Source organism: Eublepharis macularius, chromosome 8, assembly GCF_028583425.1.
Source record: "Eublepharis macularius isolate TG4126 chromosome 8, MPM_Emac_v1.0, whole genome shotgun sequence".
Taxonomy (NCBI): domain Eukaryota; kingdom Metazoa; phylum Chordata; class Lepidosauria; order Squamata; family Eublepharidae; genus Eublepharis; species Eublepharis macularius.
Genome location: NC_072797.1, coordinates 43566127 through 43584828, shown reverse-complemented (window position 1 = coordinate 43584828; position 18702 = coordinate 43566127). Strand labels below are relative to the sequence as shown.

At 49.2% G+C, this 18702-nt stretch overlaps 1 protein-coding gene across 1 annotated transcript in view; it reads left to right on the top strand.

The window, feature by feature from the left end:
* BDP1 (B double prime 1, subunit of RNA polymerase III transcription initiation factor IIIB) overlaps positions 1 to 18702 on the top strand; it is a 72415-nt gene that overhangs the window by 16854 nt on the left and 36859 nt on the right. The window contains exons 10-16 of the mRNA XM_054986735.1: positions 125 to 376; positions 1474 to 1645; positions 4923 to 5061; positions 14273 to 14349; positions 16526 to 16685; positions 16862 to 16953; positions 18196 to 18352. Of these exons, the coding sequence (XP_054842710.1) occupies positions 125 to 376; positions 1474 to 1645; positions 4923 to 5061; positions 14273 to 14349; positions 16526 to 16685; positions 16862 to 16953; positions 18196 to 18352 (1049 nt within the window). The remainder of the gene's footprint in view (positions 1 to 124; positions 377 to 1473; positions 1646 to 4922; positions 5062 to 14272; positions 14350 to 16525; positions 16686 to 16861; positions 16954 to 18195; positions 18353 to 18702) is intronic.

Genomic DNA, 18702 nt, shown 5'->3' with positions numbered 1-18702 from the left:
TTTGAGACTTTAATATGGAGAAAGAAGAATCCTATGTCTTAATAAGAAATTGTGAAGATTATTTTTAATTTACTTATTGAGAACTATCTGGATGCAGGTATATTTATGTTATATATTTTGATAGCCAAAGTTACCAATGGGCAACCCAGCCTTGGACAGGATGATCAGAATGCCAGAATTTCTGATGCAGAAATGGACTGTGGGACTGCAGAAAAGGAGAATGAGGAGTCCCTTAGCATCTTGGAACAGGTGGAAGGGCAGACAGTAGCTGAATCTGTGGGGACGAAAAAGAAAAGAAAAAAGAAAAAGAGGGACACTGAACAGGAAGCAGAGAACATTTCTGAAGGAAAAAACATTCTTTCAGAATCTGTGGAAAGTAAGACTCTAAGTCACATTAAATTCTGTGTTGTTTCACTGTTATGATATATTTTGATATTTCTGATTTTTTAAATTGACTGAACAGTATGTGGTATAAGTTAAATTGCAAATAGAGCATGAAGAATCACTGTTGCCATTGCACTGAAACTTGTTTGTGTGTTTATTTACTTTATAGCACTCCTTTCTTACAGAGTTGAATGGTGGATTACACAATGTAGAGCAGTGTAGTCAAATAGCATGAGATGTCCCATAAACAATGCTATAGGTCTAGGATTAAAAAATTTAGAAGTTTTTACTTCTAGGATTACAAAAATTAGAAGTGAAGAAGGGAACTTTGACTCTTGGAAAAAGTAGAAGTAATGCAATTAAAAAATCAGAGATATGTCAAACACTGCAGAAAATGGAATTACAAATCCTGCCCCTCACTGCCTCCCCATGACAATGGCAAGAACTAACTGGTTTTCATCACTAATAGACTGGTAATTCCCCATCACAATGCCTAACTTAACTATAGCTCCCCCTTTTATTCCTGTAAGTGAAGAGCACTCAATGTTTTTAGTTAAAGATAGTCTAATTCATGAGGAACTTAGTTTTCTTAAGCATTTCAGAAACTCAAAACATCGCCTAGTTTCTTTTGGGTTTCTATTATATCATTGCCACACAAGATAAATCTATATAGAAGAATTCTACTGAATTATTTTAAATGTAATTTTGTGTTTCATGTATCTTACTAGTTACTTTTGGTACATATTGCCGTAATAAAAGCATTTTTCTAAGAATACTGCAAGAAGTAATGAAAAATCCAGCTTACAATGAAATGTTTTAACCAACCATATATTGGCTGGCAGTTGGACGAATATTGATTGGTTTTCTTCCTCCTTCCCTTTAGCTTGCAGTATTATAAAATGAAACAAACTAAGAGATTTGCTCAAAGCATTGTCTTTTTCAAGAAATCTATTCCATAAAATTGGGTGGCTTAAACAGGCATTTGAACATCACTGATCACTTTGGACAGTTATGTCTTCATGTTGTTGTGATAGACCAGTTGAATTAATGTCTTTGTGAGATATGTAATGCTTGACCATTTGTTGTTAGGAAAAAGTTTATCATCTAATGTAGAGAATGATGGCATTGATGCAACTGGTGAACTAGAGATCTCTGGTGGTCAAATACTTGAAGAAACTCTTCTCCCAGTGGAAGAAGATCCACAGTGCTGCATACAGCTAAATGAAGGGACAGAAGAAGAAGACAGTCTGATGTCATCCAGGTACTAAGTTTTATATTGAAGCTTAATATAAGTTTTATATAGTCCTGTATAGAGCATTCCTAACCTTACAGTTTTCTTTGCTGCAACTACTTATTTTGCAATATGGTATAATCTCCATTACATTTGTGTCTTAAACTCATAAAGTGACTACATGATTAACACACTGTAATCCTAAACAGAATTACACACTTCTGAACCTATGGGTTGCAAGGGTGTAACTTTGCTTAGGACTGCTTAGTTAGCTCTGAATTCAGTTCTTGCTGGACTGCACTCCAACATGTTAGTGATGCTTTCCTTTGCATTTTCACTACTTAAAAAGGAAAGGAAGAACTGGAACATTTAAAACAGCTTGTTTTCACTTTAGGACTGCCAAAGCTTTAAGATGTGGGAATGAAACTCATAGGTAATCAACGAATAATTATGCATGTTGTGGTCCCAAGTAGAGAGCTGGTGATGATTCTTCTGCTGAAAGTGTTGAGCTTTAAATTTTGGTGTGAATCCCTGATCAAACATTGATTTTTCTGGGCAGCGCTAAGGAAATCTTACACCATCAGTATCTGTTTTTTCTGAAAAAAGAGAATAGAGACAAATCTCTTGCAATTGTTGTGATGGCAAATAAGGAGAGATTATAAAGTAATGTATGTTTAATTTCTCCATGTTATACTGAACTTGTTGCTCCTGTGTCTATTTGTGAGACAGCAAAATGGGGCCACCATAGAAAAGGCTCAAAAACGTTTCAGTCATGCAGAAGAATGTTATTGTAACATAAAAAGGCACACACATCCATTTCCCTCCTGATAGCTGAGCATGCCTCTGGAAGCTATGGGATATAAAGGGCAGTTTTATGTTAGTTGAAAGGACTAGGAAAGAAATTGGGATGTGTAATCTCCCCCCCCCCTCAAAAAACCCCCCAGGTGATCCAGATCTGGTTTTTAAAGATACCAAAATATTTGGTATCCCTGAAATCCAGGTAAGTTTCTTTGATCTGTGTAACAGAATCTCAGATTTATCCAGTCATTATTTCCTATGGGGAAAAGTGTCTGGGGAGGGGTGGAGCTAGGGCATTTTAAAAAGAAAATTCTGCCAAATTTGCAGGAAGCCTACTCCTGATTGTCCAGTAAAGACTTCCCAAATTTAAGATGTTTGGACCCCTGGGTCAGATTCTATGGGCCCCTGAACATGCTGTCCCCAGCCACTGTCTGTTATTTCCTATGGGGGAAACATTTCCAAGGCAAAGGGAAACCTTGAGAAAAGGCAAATCCTGACCAAAAGCCAGGCCAGTGCAAGTCTTAGTCGGTTGGAAGCAAAACCAACAAAGCCAAACCAAATTAAAGTGGAGCAAGGGAACCAATATCAAACCTGAGAATCCCAATGCCAAAGAGAATTCCAATGAAGCAAGGGGTGGGGGACAAGTCATGGGATTTAAAAGGTTGCCAGCTGTGGTGGATTGAAGGGGTCTTTTGGAGTCTGGGTGAGAGTGAAGAACCGGAATGGGATGGGAATCCTCTCTGCCTGCTGCCTCCTCCCTTGCCCTGCCAACCCTGCCCCACTCTTCTGCTGCAGTACGGAGCTTGGCTTGGCTCCTTACATCCTGCTGCCCTCTTGCTCGCTGCTTGTAGCAGCTGCCTTCTACAGCTGAATAATTTGGCCCAACAGAGACTGCCGACCTGGATAGGATCCAGATTGGCATAAATCTAGATATTTTTGCTGGTTCACATACCTGGATTGCAGACCCCCTAACTGGGAGGAGAGGGAAAAATTGGCCTTACTGAGCCTCTAACAGCTTTTGGTAAACTGGAGAGGAAGATTAGAGTCTGGAAATCCATCGACTCTGTTTTTCTGCCTTCATGCCAGCCTAGATGTTGTGAACTAGGGGTGTGCACTTTGGATTTCCAGTTCGGAAAAAAAACCCTGAACTGGGCTGGATTTGTAACGTTTCGGTATTTCTGAATCAGGGTCAGTACGATGGCGCTGATTTGGAAATACCGAATCAAAGCTACCCGAAGCAATTTGGATTGCTTTGGGAAGCTTCGGGGCCTTTTTAAAGGGCGCCCGCCCGCCCTCCCACCACCACCACACTTAACTGGTGGCAATGGAAGCAGCAGATGTCGAAGTGGCGGCGGAGGCAGCGGAGGCACCAGCTGCAGCCTTCCCTGCTGCACCGCTGGCTACCATGGAGGCTGAAGCGGCGGCGCAAGTAGTGCAGGCGCCGGCGTTTGCTACCGCCTTGCCGACCGCCGCGGACGCCGAAGCGGCAGTGTGGGCGGTGCAGGTGCCCGCATTTACTGCTGCTCTGCTGGCCTCTGCGGAGGTCGAAGCGGCGGTGCGGGTGGCAGAGCTGCCGGCTGCAGCCTTCCCTGCTGGCTGCAGCAGCGGCAGAGGCGCCTGCTCTGGCCTTCGTAAAAGGTAAGTGGGGTTTGGGTTGGGAGAAGGGGGGCTCAGGGGAGAGGTGGGGATCACTTCAGTATGCTCCGAATCATTAAGAAGCATACCAAACCGATTCTGATAACCCGAACACTAAGCTGCTTGCTGCTTCGGGTTTTAGGTTATTCCGAATCATTTTCCCTGCTGCACTCCCCTACTGTGAACTTTTAAAAGCAGTAACCACTTTGAAGATAAAAGAGCAGGGGAATTAATTTTGGTTGAAGAGAGCTTCCTCTGATCAACAGAGGATCAGAGGAAGCTGATCTTCTGTCCTTTCAACCACCTTTAGTGGTTAAGAGGACAGAGCACAGTATTCTGAGCTAACAGGGTGAAATTAGGGTCAAACAGAGTCTATAGTGAAGTAGGTATTTCCTTTCCCACTCTTCCATACATTGTGGGGATGAAAAAGTAAAAAATAATCCCCTGCAACTTTATATTGCTCAAATCCACAACTAGCTAAGCAACTTCCTGCTTCCATATCCCCCAAACTTTAGCAAACTTATGCTATAGCTGTGTATTGCTGAAGTTCAGAACTAGGTGGCCAGGAAACAATTCATGTAAACAATATTGTGATACAGTGCTTTTGGGGCAGATAGGCAGAGTTTCCTAATAGTTTATTCCTTCCTAACCTCATAGACCTGCAGTTTATTTTTTATGCATGCTAGTATGCATCTTCTGAGCACAAAGACGACAAGGGAAGAAATCTTATTCACAGTGTAGCTCCTACTGTGTAGCTTTGGGTAGATCAACTTGCAGAGCTATGTGAAAGAGAAAATGCGATGCTGTAATCCTGTATTAGCCCATGAAATAAAATAGGAATATAATACAATATCACCTGTTTTCATGTTTCCAGTATTCAAGATGGTGTTGAAGATGAGTCAGAGCTAAAAGTTTCAGAAGCTACTTCTGAGCATCTTGCCGGGCGGCTTTCAGAGTATTCAATTTCTTCAAGCTCAGATAAAGAAAGATTTGAAAGGACCCACCCAGAAACGGTAACAATGTTTGTGCACATTTCTAGCATATTGATTCTCCTTATTCCTGCAAGATATTGCATAATGCTTTAAGATGTGTTGAAGATTTGCATCCTGATCTAGTAAGAGCAAACGAGTACAAGCTTCTGCAAATGGATTGCCCTTGCTTTTGCACACAAAACAAGGTTGTGAGGGGGAGGCACTGTTCTTCTGCCATACATACATACCACCAAACAGGGGTCATTTCATAGAAAACGAACTGCAGGAACTCATTAGCATAACTCATTAGCATAACTTATTAGCATATGCCACACCTCTTGCCATCACCGGAAGTGTGTCATTGGCATAACTGATTTGCATATGCCACACCCCCAACATCACTGGGGAGAGGCTTTATCTCCTTCCAGAGTGCCCTTTTTCTCCCTCCAGAGGAATACAGATACCTATTCCTAGGGCCCTTCTGGAAGATAACAATCAACAGATAACAACCAACAGATATAAGTAAAAATCAAAAGATGACAATCAAAAAATAACCTCAGAGGAAAAAAGTCACTACACAGCGTAGTACACACTAAAGAACAACCCTGACCTTGCAGTGGCAAAGATCAAACTGAGGGAGAGGTCCCTTAAGTGGGTTTAGACTGCAGTAACTCTGCTTAAAATTGCACTGTAAGTCACTTAACTATACAATCTAAGTGGCCACCTTGTGCACTTGCTAGGCCAGCACAGAGCTTTCTAACACAGTTAAGGCCTCAACTGCATCTCCTGGGCAACTCAAGAAGGAAAACGGCACGCTAGGCAGATAACTGAAGCAGTAGAGCTGAGCCTCAGATGAAATGAATTTGAGATCTGTGGATATTTGTATTCTTGATCTGTGCATTGATTTTTTTCTCTCTTTATGCCACCCCCACACACTCACTCTTTCCCTCTCTCCCTCCAGTCCACATACTCTTTCTCTCTCTCTCTCTCTTTCTACCCCCCCCCACTCACTCACTCTCTCCCTCCAGTCCACACAAACACACTTTCTCTCTCTCTCTCTGTCCCACCCCCTCTCTCCCTCCAGTCCACACACACATACGCTATTTCTCTCTCTCTCTCTCTCTCTCTCTCTCCCACCCCCCACTCACTCACCCTCTCTCTCCCTTCAGTCCATACAGACTTTCTTTCCCCCCCCCCACTCACTCTCTCTTTCTCCCCCACCTCTCCCACACTCTCTCTCTAAGGTTTGCAAGGAAGAAGAGACCGGGCACTACTTGCGAAGGCTGTGGCAGCCAGCCCTGAGCTGGGACAAGCTGCGGGCATCGCTTGCCACCAGCCCTGAGCTGCGACAAGCGGCAGGCGTCGCTTGCGAGGGCTGATGCTGCGCAGCCTTCTAAGGCCGTGGCCGCCAGCCCTGAGCTGGGACAAGTGGTGGGCGCAAGGAAAAGGCTGTGCCGCCACCTTGACCAGCCTACAGGCTGGGAAGATGGGCCGCGCAGGGCCCCCCCTCCTGCATGGCCACCCTCCCCGCATGGCCACACCCACCCCAGGTTCCTACCAGGGAATCCAGGAGATGGTGATGGGGTGGTGGTGGTGGTGCTGCCACCGCCTGCTGCTAAAGACACTGGCAGCGGGGAGGAAAAGGAGTCACGTGGGTGGGGCTCAAACCCATGTGATCTCTTTTCAGATCTACCCGAACACCGTTCTGGCACATTCCCACCCAAAATGAGCCCTGCCACCAAATAGCTGATGTTATCTTTTCTATAACAACCTGTTTAGTTGAAGACTAGTTTTGAGAACCTCTTCCCTGCCACGTTCTAACAATTTAGTATTGTGGAAGACCATCTCAGCAGGTAGCATAAATTTGCAGCCTAGGCTGATGGCGCGGAGGATGGGAAGCGCTGGCGACAAACTGAGACCACACACTGGCTGGGTGAAAATAGGCCACAACTTTATTGCGAACAGCAGGTAAGGAGCGAAGGCAGTCATATGGATCGGATCCCCAAGCATCGGCTGGCCCGCCTGCCAGCCGATGAACCCTCCCCCCTCAGGCCCCAGCTGAGGGGGGGCACCCAAGGAGCGGCATTAAGGGGGAGATCATCTGGGTGTACACCCCTGCATGATTCCCCTGTCGCCTGGTGGTGAGTCCGCCTGGCAGCCCCCGAGCTGGGCATGCACCTCCGTGACTCACCCCCAAGATTCCTTATGGGAATCCCCTTACAGGAACCAGGGCGGAGGCCCTGATTCCCCCAAAAGAGATCCGATCCAATGACCAACCGCCAAAAGTTGTGACAAAGAAGAACACCATACAAGCAATGAAAGAAAGGGAGCGGTGGGTGGGATTCGCCGCCCGAGCCGAGTGATCTGAGGCCGGGCCGGGCCCTAAATAAATACCCAGCCGGCGGACCAGAGGGAAGACTGCCTCCCCGAGGTCCGCCGGCTGGCCCGGCCCCGCCCCCCCCGGCCGGCTGATTGGCCGGCCGGAATTCAAATTCTATTGGATGCTGGCTGCCCGGCAGAGACCGAGTCAGCCAGCATACCGGCCGCCGCGCCTGCCCTGCCCCCGCGCCTCCCGGCAGCAAACCAGGCTCCCGGTAAGTTGGGCGCCCGCGCTTGCAGCCTAGGCTGATGGCGCGGAGGATGGGAAGCGCTGGCGACAAACTGAGACCACACACTGGCTGGGTGAAAATAGGCCACAACTTTATTGCGAACAGCAGGTAAGGAGCGAAGGCAGTCATATGGATCGGATCCCCAAGCATCGGCTGGCCCGCCTGCCAGCCGATGAACCCTCCCCCCTCAGGCCCCAGCTGAGGGGGGGCACCCAAGGAGCGGCATTAAGGGGGAGATCATCTGGGTGTACACCCCTGCATGATTCCCCTGTCGCCTGGTGGTGAGTCCGCCTGGCAGCCCCCGAGCTGGGCATGCACCTCCGTGACTCACCCCCAAGATTCCTTATGGGAATCCCCTTACAGGAACCAGGGCGGAGGCCCTGATTCCCCCAAAAGAGATCCGATCCAATGACCAACCGCCACCAGAGCCCCCCCGGGGGCTCCCGCCAAAGCTCCTACCGCCGCAACCACTCCAGCAGACCATCCCTGAGGTCCTGCAGCCAAATGTCATGCCCCCAGCTGGACAGGTGCACCCCGTCTGGGCGGAACAATGCCTCCATGCGGAATGATATGTCTGAGTGCCGGATGAGCAGGCCCCCGGCAGCGGAGATGTAATGTCCCATGGCGCGGGCCACCCTTTGCCGGATTCCGTCCACCTTCTCGGGGTGGCGCGCAAAACGCCAGCAGTGCCTCTGGAGCAAGTCCGACCACAGGAAGGAAGTCCGAGGGAACAGCCCCCTTAGATAGTCCAGGTCACTGCACATCGCCCGTTTCAGCTCCGGAGCCTCCCGCCTGCCCAGGTCGTTTTCTCCCAGCTGGATGATCAAGGCGTCGGGTGGGCTCTCCCGGCGGGCCTGCCGCAACAAGGTGGGAACCAGCGCCTCCCACCGCATGCCCCGGGAGCCAATCCAGCGAATCTCGATGCGATCGCCCAACCCGAGGTGTCTTCCCCATCCTGAAGACGCCGCGTACTTTCCGGCCCAATGCACGATACTGTGGCCACAAATCCAAACAATCCTCCGGCACCCTGAAACATGAAGCATAAACAGACTCAATGAGCCAGAGCCCGGGCAGGGCGGATGTAAGTGCGGAAGGCCCGGGACCGCCAGCGGCCGAGCCGCTGGATGGCAGACGCGGGGAGCCCGAGGCCTGCCGCCACTGTGGCTGCGCCAATGCGGAAGGAATGGGATGCGAAGCTCGCTGACGGGAACCCAGCTGCCTGTAGGCATGCCCGCAGCAGGGCCGCGAACTGGTAGCGTGTAAACGGGGCGCCGCCCCTGTGCACCAGGAAGGGGCCGGGGAGGGGAGGCCGGACTGCTAGGTAAGACTGGACGGCCCTGACTGGACAGATAGCCTGCTCCCGAGAGGCCCGCAGGCTGACAGAGATCCCCCGGCCCCGTTGGTCGGTTTTTGATTGCCGGACCGAGATGGTGACCCTGCGCCTGGAAAGAACCACGTCCCCCGCTCCCAGGGCCCTGCCAGAGGCATCCTGGCGGGACCCTGCCACCAGTTCGCTGACCCTAAAGGCCCCGAAAAAGGCCAGGGTGAAGGCCACGTGTACAAGCCGTTCCTCGTACGAAGACCAGCAGATGTCTGGGAGCGCCTGCAAGATCGCCCGCAGGATGGGCAGGGTGATGGGCCTGCGCTGGTCAGGTGCCCGCGGGGAGACCCTGCCCCACCCCTCTATGGCCCTGCGAGCCTGGAAACCGTCACATGGATCGGGGAATCCTTCTGCCTTGCAGACGAAAGAGATTCCCGACAACTCGCGCCGCATAGTTCCTGGAGCGAAGCCAGATCCTCGCAGGTGGGCCAGGTAACGCAGCACCGTGGTCTTGGATGGCGGCCAGGGGTCCCGGTCTCCTTCCTTTCCGATGAAGGTGAGGAAGCGCGCCACTGCCTTGGCATAAGCCCGCAGAGTAGAGGGAGCCACTGAGCTGAGAATTCCCTGCGTCACTGTGTCTCGCCAATCCGCCACAGGTTCACCGGGAATGGGTCGGGAGTGCGTGCCGCTTGAGGGGCCAGCGAGAAGAACTTCTCCATCTGGAAGCGAGACAGCGCATCTGCCATGCTGTTATCCAAACCTGCTACGTGCCGGGCTGAAAATGAGATGTTAGCGGAAAGACAGCATAGAACAAAATGCCGGATGAGCCGCAGGACCCGCTCAGAGCGAGAGGACTGCTTGTTAATCACCCGGACAGACGCCTGGTTGTCGCACCAGAAGAGGACCCGTTTGTCCCTGAACTCCTCCCGCCAGATTGTAACAGCGACCAAGATGGGAAACAGCTCCAGGAAGGTGAGGTCCCTGAGGATCCCGGAGCTGGCCCAGGATGAGGGCCATCGCTGGGCGCACCACCTCCCTTTGAAGAAGACCCCAAACCCCAGGCTGCCCGCTGCATCCGACTGCACCTGCAAGTCGGAGCCTGGGGAGAGGGCACATTGCCACAGCGAGACCCCATTGTAATTGGAGAGGAACTCCCCCCAGACTCTGAGATCCTCCTTTATCCCCTTAGTGAGCTGAATGTGATGGTGCGGTGCCGATGCCCCTCTGCACGCCCTGGCCAGGCGAGCGCAGAAGGCCCGGCCCGGGGAAACCACTCGGCAGGCAAAGTTGAGATGCCCCATGATGGACTGGAGGTCCCTTAAGGTGCACTTCTCCCGAGGGAGAGTGGACTCAATGATGGCCCGCAGCCGAGCTAACTTGTCCTGGGGGAGGCGGGAAAGGCCTGCCTCGGAGTCGAGTTCAATCCCCAGGTAAGTGAGACGGGAGGTGGGGCCCTCCGTCTTTTCCGGCGCGAGTGGGACCCCCAGCTCCTCAGCCAAGTCCTGGAAGATCCTGAGCCGAATAGCACAAGTGTGACCACCAGGGGGCGCCATGATCAGGAAATCATCGAGGTAATGAGTAATGTGGGGGGAACCCATGCGATCCTTGGCGGCCCACTCCAGGAAGGTGCTGAATGCCTCAAAGGCGGCACAGGCAACGGAGCACCCCATGGGCATGGCCCTGTCCACGTACCATTGATCCCTGAACTTGAAACCCAGGAGGCAAAAGTCCTGAGGGTGAACTGGAAGTAGCCTGAAGGCGGATTGAACATCACACTTGGCCAGGAGGGCCCCCCGCCCGCAGGACTGGACGAGGCGGACCGCTTGGTCAAAGGAGGCATATCTAACTGAGCACAGCTCCTGGGGGATGCAATCATTGACTGAAGAACCACGCGGGTATGACAGGTGATGTATGAGTCTGAACTCTCCAGGGGCCTTCTTGGGGACGACCCCCAGAGGAGAAACCCTGAGGTTAGGTAACGGGGGGGAAGAGAAGGGGCCAGACACCCGACCAGCCCCCACCTCCTTGGCAATTTTGGCAGCGACCACCTCGGGCAACTCCTTTGCAGACTTAAGGTTGCCCGAGGAAGTGGCCACACGGGGGCCCGTGAAAGGAATACGGAAGCCTTTGGAGAAGCCTTCCATCAGGAAGGCAGCCGCCAGCCTGTTAGGGTATTGTTCCAGGAGGGGGCGGAGGGCCTGCAGGCGGATAGGTGTGTGAGCCAACCCTAACTCCGCGCAGCCAGGGCTACTTGCTGCTGCTGCTGGGCTGGTGACCGGCGGTGGAACTCGACCCCCCATCCCTATGGGCACCGCCATTGGAGGACCGGCCCCCCCGAAAGGGCGCCGTGGCCTGGGAACCTCGAGGGCATGCCTGCCGGGAGTGTGGGGCCCCACAAGACTCGCAACTGTGCTCATAGCGGCACTTGTGCCGCTGGCACTTGCCCTGGTTGAATTCCCAGCAAAGGCCGCGAGGCCTGTCCCGCCGGCTGAACCAGCGTCCCCCCCGGGCAGTCTCGGCCCGCCCTTTCATTTGTGGGCCCACCAGCCAGAGCCAGAGCTTCTGGCTGATGAGGTCCCACCTGGCCCTGGGGTTCTGAGAAGCCCTCTTCCGGAAGGCCTCATCGTAGTCCATAGCTGCCGCGTCCCCGGCCAGGGCCCGGGCCCGTAGGACGTTGCTCAAATGGTTGGACAAATGCCACCCCCGTTGCGGATACGCTATCTGCACCACCCCCATGTAGACAGTGAACCCCTCCATCCAGTTACTAAAGGTTCGTTCAGCTGTCTCCTTTTTTGGCACCTTTTTTTCCCGTTTGTTGGACGGGGGGCACCTCCCGTCCTCAGCCTCCGGCCTGAGGAGGGAGAAAACGTCTACGTAGAACCCGTTAAGGATTCTCCCCCGGGCCTTGCGAGATAGGTGAATCCCCGGGGGATCCTCTTCGTCCGTGAAGGACCTAGAGGAAGGGGGAGGTGTTTTGTCGTCCTCTGCTCCCCAAACCTCCCGGGAGTCCCCAGCGCCAGCTGCCCCCCTGCGCCGCAACGCCCAGCCTGGGAGCCCGGGGATGGCGGCCCCTGCATCCCAGTAGCCTGGCCCGCCACACTCATCTTCCAATGAGGACTCACCTGTGGATCCCTCGCTGTCTGAATCCTTCTGGCGCCGGCGGCTTCGGCTCGTCTTCCTGGGGGCCTTCCTTCTTTTGGTGGAGGGGCGCCGCCTGCGGCTGGAGCTCCTGGAACTGGAGCTTGATGACCTCTCACCTTGACGCCCTCTGGCAGGGCTGCTTCTCCTTCTCTTGCTGCGCCCGCTTGAGGGGACCTCGACAGGCCCTGGGGGATGTGCGGCTCCCCCAGGCCTGGAGTTCCCCAGGCTCTCCACCCTGGCTGAGAGCAACTCCAATGTGCGGCTGATACTCTGGAGGGAGGAGGCTGTGCTATCCTCAGCTGCCCTCCCTCCGTGCTCTGTGCCTTTCCTCTTGGGGGGAAGCCTGGGGCGGGCCTCCCTCGCCTGCCCCCTACCCCCTCTGGATACCGCGGTGTGGGGGAGCTCCGTGGAGGGGGAGGAACCCTTTGGGGGTGCCCGCTGCCGGCCTCTCCCGGTGTCGGGCTTCCTCCCCTGGCCCCCGGCCGTCTTCTTGGGTTTCCCGCCCCCGGGGCCCTTCTTGCCCTTGCTACCGGCGGCCCCCCTGGGGCTGGCCCTGGGGGGCAGTGGTGGGGACTTCCCCCCTCCCCGGGACTTCTTCCCCGGCCCTCCAGCCTGTCTGGATGGAGCCATGCCCCGGCCTGCAGTGCCTTCCGTTGGGGGAGGTTCCGCCGCTCCTTTGCCCTGGCTAACAGAGGGGCAGGGAGCAACAGGAGGCTGTCGAATGGCTGTGCGAGTCGCAGCCCACGGCCTTCCCTTCCTCGTCGGTTGTCTTCACCGCGGTGGGGCCTGGGCTCAGCTCTGCCCCGAGCCCCAACCACGGCGCTCCCACCTGCCCTGTGCTAACAGGAGGGGCAGGGAGCCTGGCCTGCGAGGCTGCAGGCCAGATGCTGACGAAGAGGAGAGCCAAGGGGCCCGAGAGCCGGGCGGCAGTTGAGCCGGGCGTCGAAAGGGGAGGCTCAGCTAAACCTCCCCAGCCCCAGCCTCCGTGCTGCCGGTCCCACGCTGCTCGCTTCCTCTCTCCGCCGTCTCGCTGCCGCTCGTCTCTCCTCGCTGCTCCTCTCTCTGTCGCCGCCCGAGCCGAGTGATCTGAGGCCGGGCCGGGCCCTAAATAAATACCCAGCCGGCGGACCAGAGGGAAGACTGCCTCCCCGAGGTCCGCCGGCTGGCCCGGCCCCGCCCCCCCGGCCGGCTGATTGGCCGGCCGGAATTCAAATTCTATTGGATGCTGGCTGCCCGGCAGAGACCGAGTCAGCCAGCATACCGGCCGCCGCGCCTGCCCTGCCCCCGCGCCTCCCGGCAGCAAACCAGGCTCCCGGTAAGTCGGGCGCCCACGCTTCTGAGTTAGTGTAATGTTTTTAAAGAAAAAGAGGCAGATTGGTGTACTGGTTGGGTCTGGACTTAGATTAGGATTTAACCCCACAGTCTGCCTTGAGGGCTACTGAGTGACTTTGGGCTAATCAGTGTCTCTCAGCCTAACATACCTTGTGGTGTTTTTGTAGAGATAAAATGCATTTAGGGAGGGGGAAAGGACCATGTATTTTGCTTTCAGTTCCTTAAGGCGAAAAACTGAAGAAATAAGTTATTAGAACTAAAACAGATGCAAAAGGCATATTATCAATTGCTTAGAATGTACAAGGGGTTGAACTTTGAAATGGTTTTTTTTGGAACAAATTATTAATCCAGGCAATACATGATTCCTCTGTCTTGCTTTTCTCAAAAGATAGGAAGAATAATGAATGGGTGTATTCCATAGTATCTTAAACAAGGCTCTCAAAAGGAATTGTTTACTTTGAACTTTAAGACTTGTTTCTTTCAATTTATTAAGCAGTGGTTAAGAGGTTGGGTTGCAAATCAGCACTCTGCTGGTTCAAATCCCACTACTGCCCTGAGCTCAGGAGGTGGCTTTGGGAAAGCCACTCCTATCAGCCCCAGCTCTCCAGCTGTATTGTGGGAATAGTAATAACATTGACTTTCTTCACTGTTCTGAGTGGAGCACTGATCTGTCTCAAAGTGCGGTTTAGAAGTGCAGTTATTATTATTATAAATTTATCAGATGTTTGTGAATCATGTATTTCCCCCTCTTTTTGTTGGAGCAGTTGGCTTTCTGTTGCTGTGTCATAAGAATAGCCGTGAAAGAAGTCAGGAGCTTTAGATAATATTGATGAGTTTCGTTTCCTTACAGAATGCAGTAGTTGAGTTAGATAAGCTGGATGAAGATCACACTGTGCTACCAGGTCACAATGATAAAACTGAATCAGCGTGAGTAGAATAGTTCTTCATTTATGTAACCAAATGCACTAAATATTAAGACCAAGGAAGCATCTACACGCTGATGGGTACTGTGCTATTGTTGCTCTGTAGCAATAATTTGTGCCTAGGTTTTCTTGTTCACACAGAAAAATCCAAGTGCAGTATTCAACAGTGTTTGGATCCTTTGAACCTTAGGTAAGACCCAAAGGTTCTATTCTGCTAGTGGCACAGCCTTTCTTTAAATCATGGAAGAGCAGTATTTGCCTCAGAGGAAAGTGCTACCATTAGTGGAACTGAACTGTTGGATTCTGCCCCCTGAAACTAGTTCTGTAACCTCAGAAAAGGTCTTCTTTAGCCTGTTCTCTCCCTTATGCTGCCTGGTAAGCTGTGATATGGCATTGGGAAAGGGTCAGGCAAAGTAAAAAATTCCAGTGGACTAGTGCAAGCCTTTTTTGTGAACTTAAAGCAGCTTATGGCTATATTTTCAAAACCTATTTTTATATGCAAAATTGATAATTGTGTTTATACATACTTAAATCAAACTATATACATAAAGAATACTAAGTTAAAAGCCTTCACACCTATCATGTTTATTCTGAGCATTGTTCTTTTATTATTGCCTTTAAAAATTATAATGACCAATCTCTAAAGTTTTGTACTGTTCTTGTTCGAGCAATGAGATTTCTTTTCTTCAAGGAAGTCTGATTGTTCTTTTTTGTGACTGCCTTCTTGAAGGATTTCCAGGTTCTTCCTTGAACTTCATTTGCTCTTTCTTTGTACATTAGGTTTTCAAACTTGCTAACACTTTCCTAGTTTACAGTTGTTTAGTATTGCAAGTCTTTGCAGCCTTCATTTCATTCAGACATCACGGCAAACTATTTTATAAACACTAGTTTGAGCAAGTTCCCATTACTCATTGTGATGCCTGAATGCAGGCAGCCTAACAAATCATTGTTTTCTTTTCTACTTGGTAAATTCTCAGTGATTAATACTTTGAACCAACATAGCAAATTACTGCCCTTTGATTTCAGCTGGCCAGAGATAGCAGTACAGGAAAGATATCCTCCCTGATGGGAGGCAAGAGAGGAGCCAAGAAATAGACAACCCTAGCTATATGCACAAACTGAGATCTGTTTCTTGGGTCTGGTAGGCTGATCAAAGTTTGTTGTATAAATGCAGTTTAAACAAGCAGTAGGGTTTTTTTGATGTACGAATGTATCTCTGTAATGCCGGAGACTGGAGAATGACTTTATCTTAATTGCCGTCTTCTCAGAACTCCTAGCTATACAAGGTGTTATGTTGGACATTAGTAAAACTGGGTATTGAAGTAGGTATCATAAGCTCTTGAAGGAAGCTATGTGGGAAATGTTCAGCACTAACCCATTTACTTTTCTTCAGAGATGTATATTTGATTGGATTGATAGCAGGCATTTTCTTCTGAGTGTTGAGAAGTGAGTGGGGGCTTTGTCTCCTCCTTGTCTGAGGGATATGATATTACACTAAATTTTTACACATCTTCAAAGAGCCCTCTTTTGAGTATGAGTCACTTCTGCCCATCTTTAACAAAGCTCCTAAAGTTGCAGATTTAAGTGCCTTCAAGCAACTGTGCTCTTCTTATTACATACCAAATGCGTTCACTAATGACCCCAGGTGACCTACTTAGGGATAGGTTGGGAAGCTCATGAACATCAGCCAGAAAGGAACTTCCTTCCTGCTACAGGTTTAATTAGCTATGTATGTTAACTGAAGTTCATCCGAAGCATTAATAATTGAGATTTCACTGAGTAGAAAAGGAAACAGTGGTATGTGAACTGATGAAATTAATAAAAGTATGGGAAGTACGATAAAAGTGTGATTCCCCTCTTCAAGAAATCTGCTTCCATATTTGCTTGTTTATGGCTCTTCCTTAGAAATATGAGATGGTTATATCTGCTTTTGGTCAGTGAACTTTTTAACATAGTCTGGGGGAGTCTTTTAGAACATTAGTTGTAATTTAATCTTTACAAGAGATCTCCTATTGTGGAGGACAATGATATGAGTAGACTGCTGAGATCAGAAAAATCAATGTATTTTGGGCTATGATTTTAATGGAATGGGCATGTTTTTGCTGAATGCATTTGATTGTGAAGACTAGACGTTTCATTGTGTTGGGGAGACAATATAAACACATCTAATTTATTTTCAGAGAAACTGAGAGAGCAGCTACTGAAAAGTTCACCATAAAAGGATCGCTGCAGAGCCTTAAACCAAACTTAACAGGAACCTCAGAAAAGTGTGAGCTTCCAGTTAATAATGCATTAGAGGACCAGCTTGCTCCTTCAGAACCTGTGGATGATGTAGAAAAGGTATAATGAAAGGCTTTTAAAGTGTCTGTTTTACATTGCCTCAAACCCTTTAATTTTATTGCCTTCTAGAACGCATTGATTTCAGTGATTAATTTTGCCTTTCAGAGCGCTCGAGAAATTGTTTGCATCATTGTAGACACTCTTATTAAAAAATTCTTCATGTGTCTTTCAATTAGGCTATTGTGGAAGATAAGACAGCTAAAGTAACTGGTTCTACCACAGAGGAGTTGGCAGAAAGATCAAACGATGATGTGGGCAGGGAATCCCAGTAAGTATATTGAAAATGGATTTTTCCTCATAACTGCCATTGTTTGACACACCACTACCTGGTATATGAAGTTACGCTGAAGGAAGCTGCTTCTGCAGGCACCTAAATAAGGTAGTCGCCAAATCAGACATTGCAGGAAACAATTATTAGTCTTTGCTTGGATAGGGAATGAAAGAAGTGGTGGTATTGTAATTTTTCAGAGAAAGACTTGCTTCATTCCCCAAGGCCTGTTAGCCATTGGAATTGATTGGGCAAAATCTCTCGTCAAGTAGAGAGTGACAGACATTGAAAGACAAATGGACCTACTCAGAGCACCAGGTTTCATCTCCTTCGCTAATGTCAGATATATCGCTGCTTCTGCAGCTTATCTTTTTTTTCTTGACTCCAAAAATTCCTGAAGGGCATTTACCTTAGCTAGAAGCTTGACTTTGCCATCTGCTGTTTTGGAAGGAAAGTTCAAAGCAACTCCTTACTCTCTCAGGCTTTGCTCCTGTCATTTAAGAGAAATTGATTCAATGGAGCATATTTTTTTCACTTGTCCACACCATAGGAGAATTCAATTAGAAACGGTTAGTCCACTAATAGAAAGGTTCCCTGGTAGATTGAACAAAATTAAACTTGACTGTCTCTTGTCTGGCAGGAATCATCAGACAACACACCAGGTAGCGAGATCTTGTGCCCAGGTCTATAAGTACCATAAATTGCATATGGCAGTCTGAACGTGCACTAACTCTGTAAATAATTAACTTATGGCATGTTTTACTTCTACTTTTGTATATCTATTTATTGCCTCCTTTTATATTTAATTCCATTTGAACTTTTAAACCGTTTTAATGTCCTGCTTATGCTGGTCGCAGACTGTAATCAGTAAACTTGGAACCTAGACTTGCTTCATAGGGAACCAAAGATTTTTTTTGATAAAAGAAAGGTAGGCATAAGCTCTAATCTTTTCAGAAACTGAGTGATAAGAAATTATTCTATCTAGTGAAAATGGCAGATATTTAATTTTAAAAAAATGAGACTGTTCAATAATTGCTGTTTTAGGAGTCATACATCTTAAAACGCTGTAGAACTTAAGAGTTTTTACTTCTTCCTGTTTCTTAGTTTATCATCTTTCCCCTCCCAAATCTCTTCTTATTTTTCCCATTCTAAATGGCAAATATTGTACGTTACTTGAAATACATATTTTGTTACAGACAGTTGGGATTTTAAAGTGTGAGTGTAAAATGGTTCTTTGTTTAGAGAAACTCAGAAAGCTCCTGAAGAAAAGATGGAAACAAGAGGCCGTCGACAGAGGCCTAAACCTAATATAAAAGCAGTTTGCAGAAAAGAAGCTCCTGTCCAAGGCAAATCAGAGTACCAAATGCTTTGTCTAGAGCCAGACAGAACAGCACAAAAGGTATTTAGTATTTATCTTTCTATATCTCACTTTTCTCTCCAGCGAGCGGCCCCATAACAGCTTACATTGTTCTCCCCTCCTCCATTTTATGTTCACAACCACCCTGTGAGGTGGATTAGGCTGAGAGAGAATGACTACCTCAAAGTCACCCAGTGAGCTTACATGGCAGAATGGGGATTCAAACATGAGTCTCTCAGATCCTGTCTTTATCATTTATTTTCCTGTATGAAGCAATTTACTAATTTGTATACAAGGTATTAAAAATTAATTTCTGTTGTAGCTTCCAAGCAGTTTGAAATCTATACGCAGTATATTTTGGGGATCTTCTCACTAATGTTCTTAAGAGATGT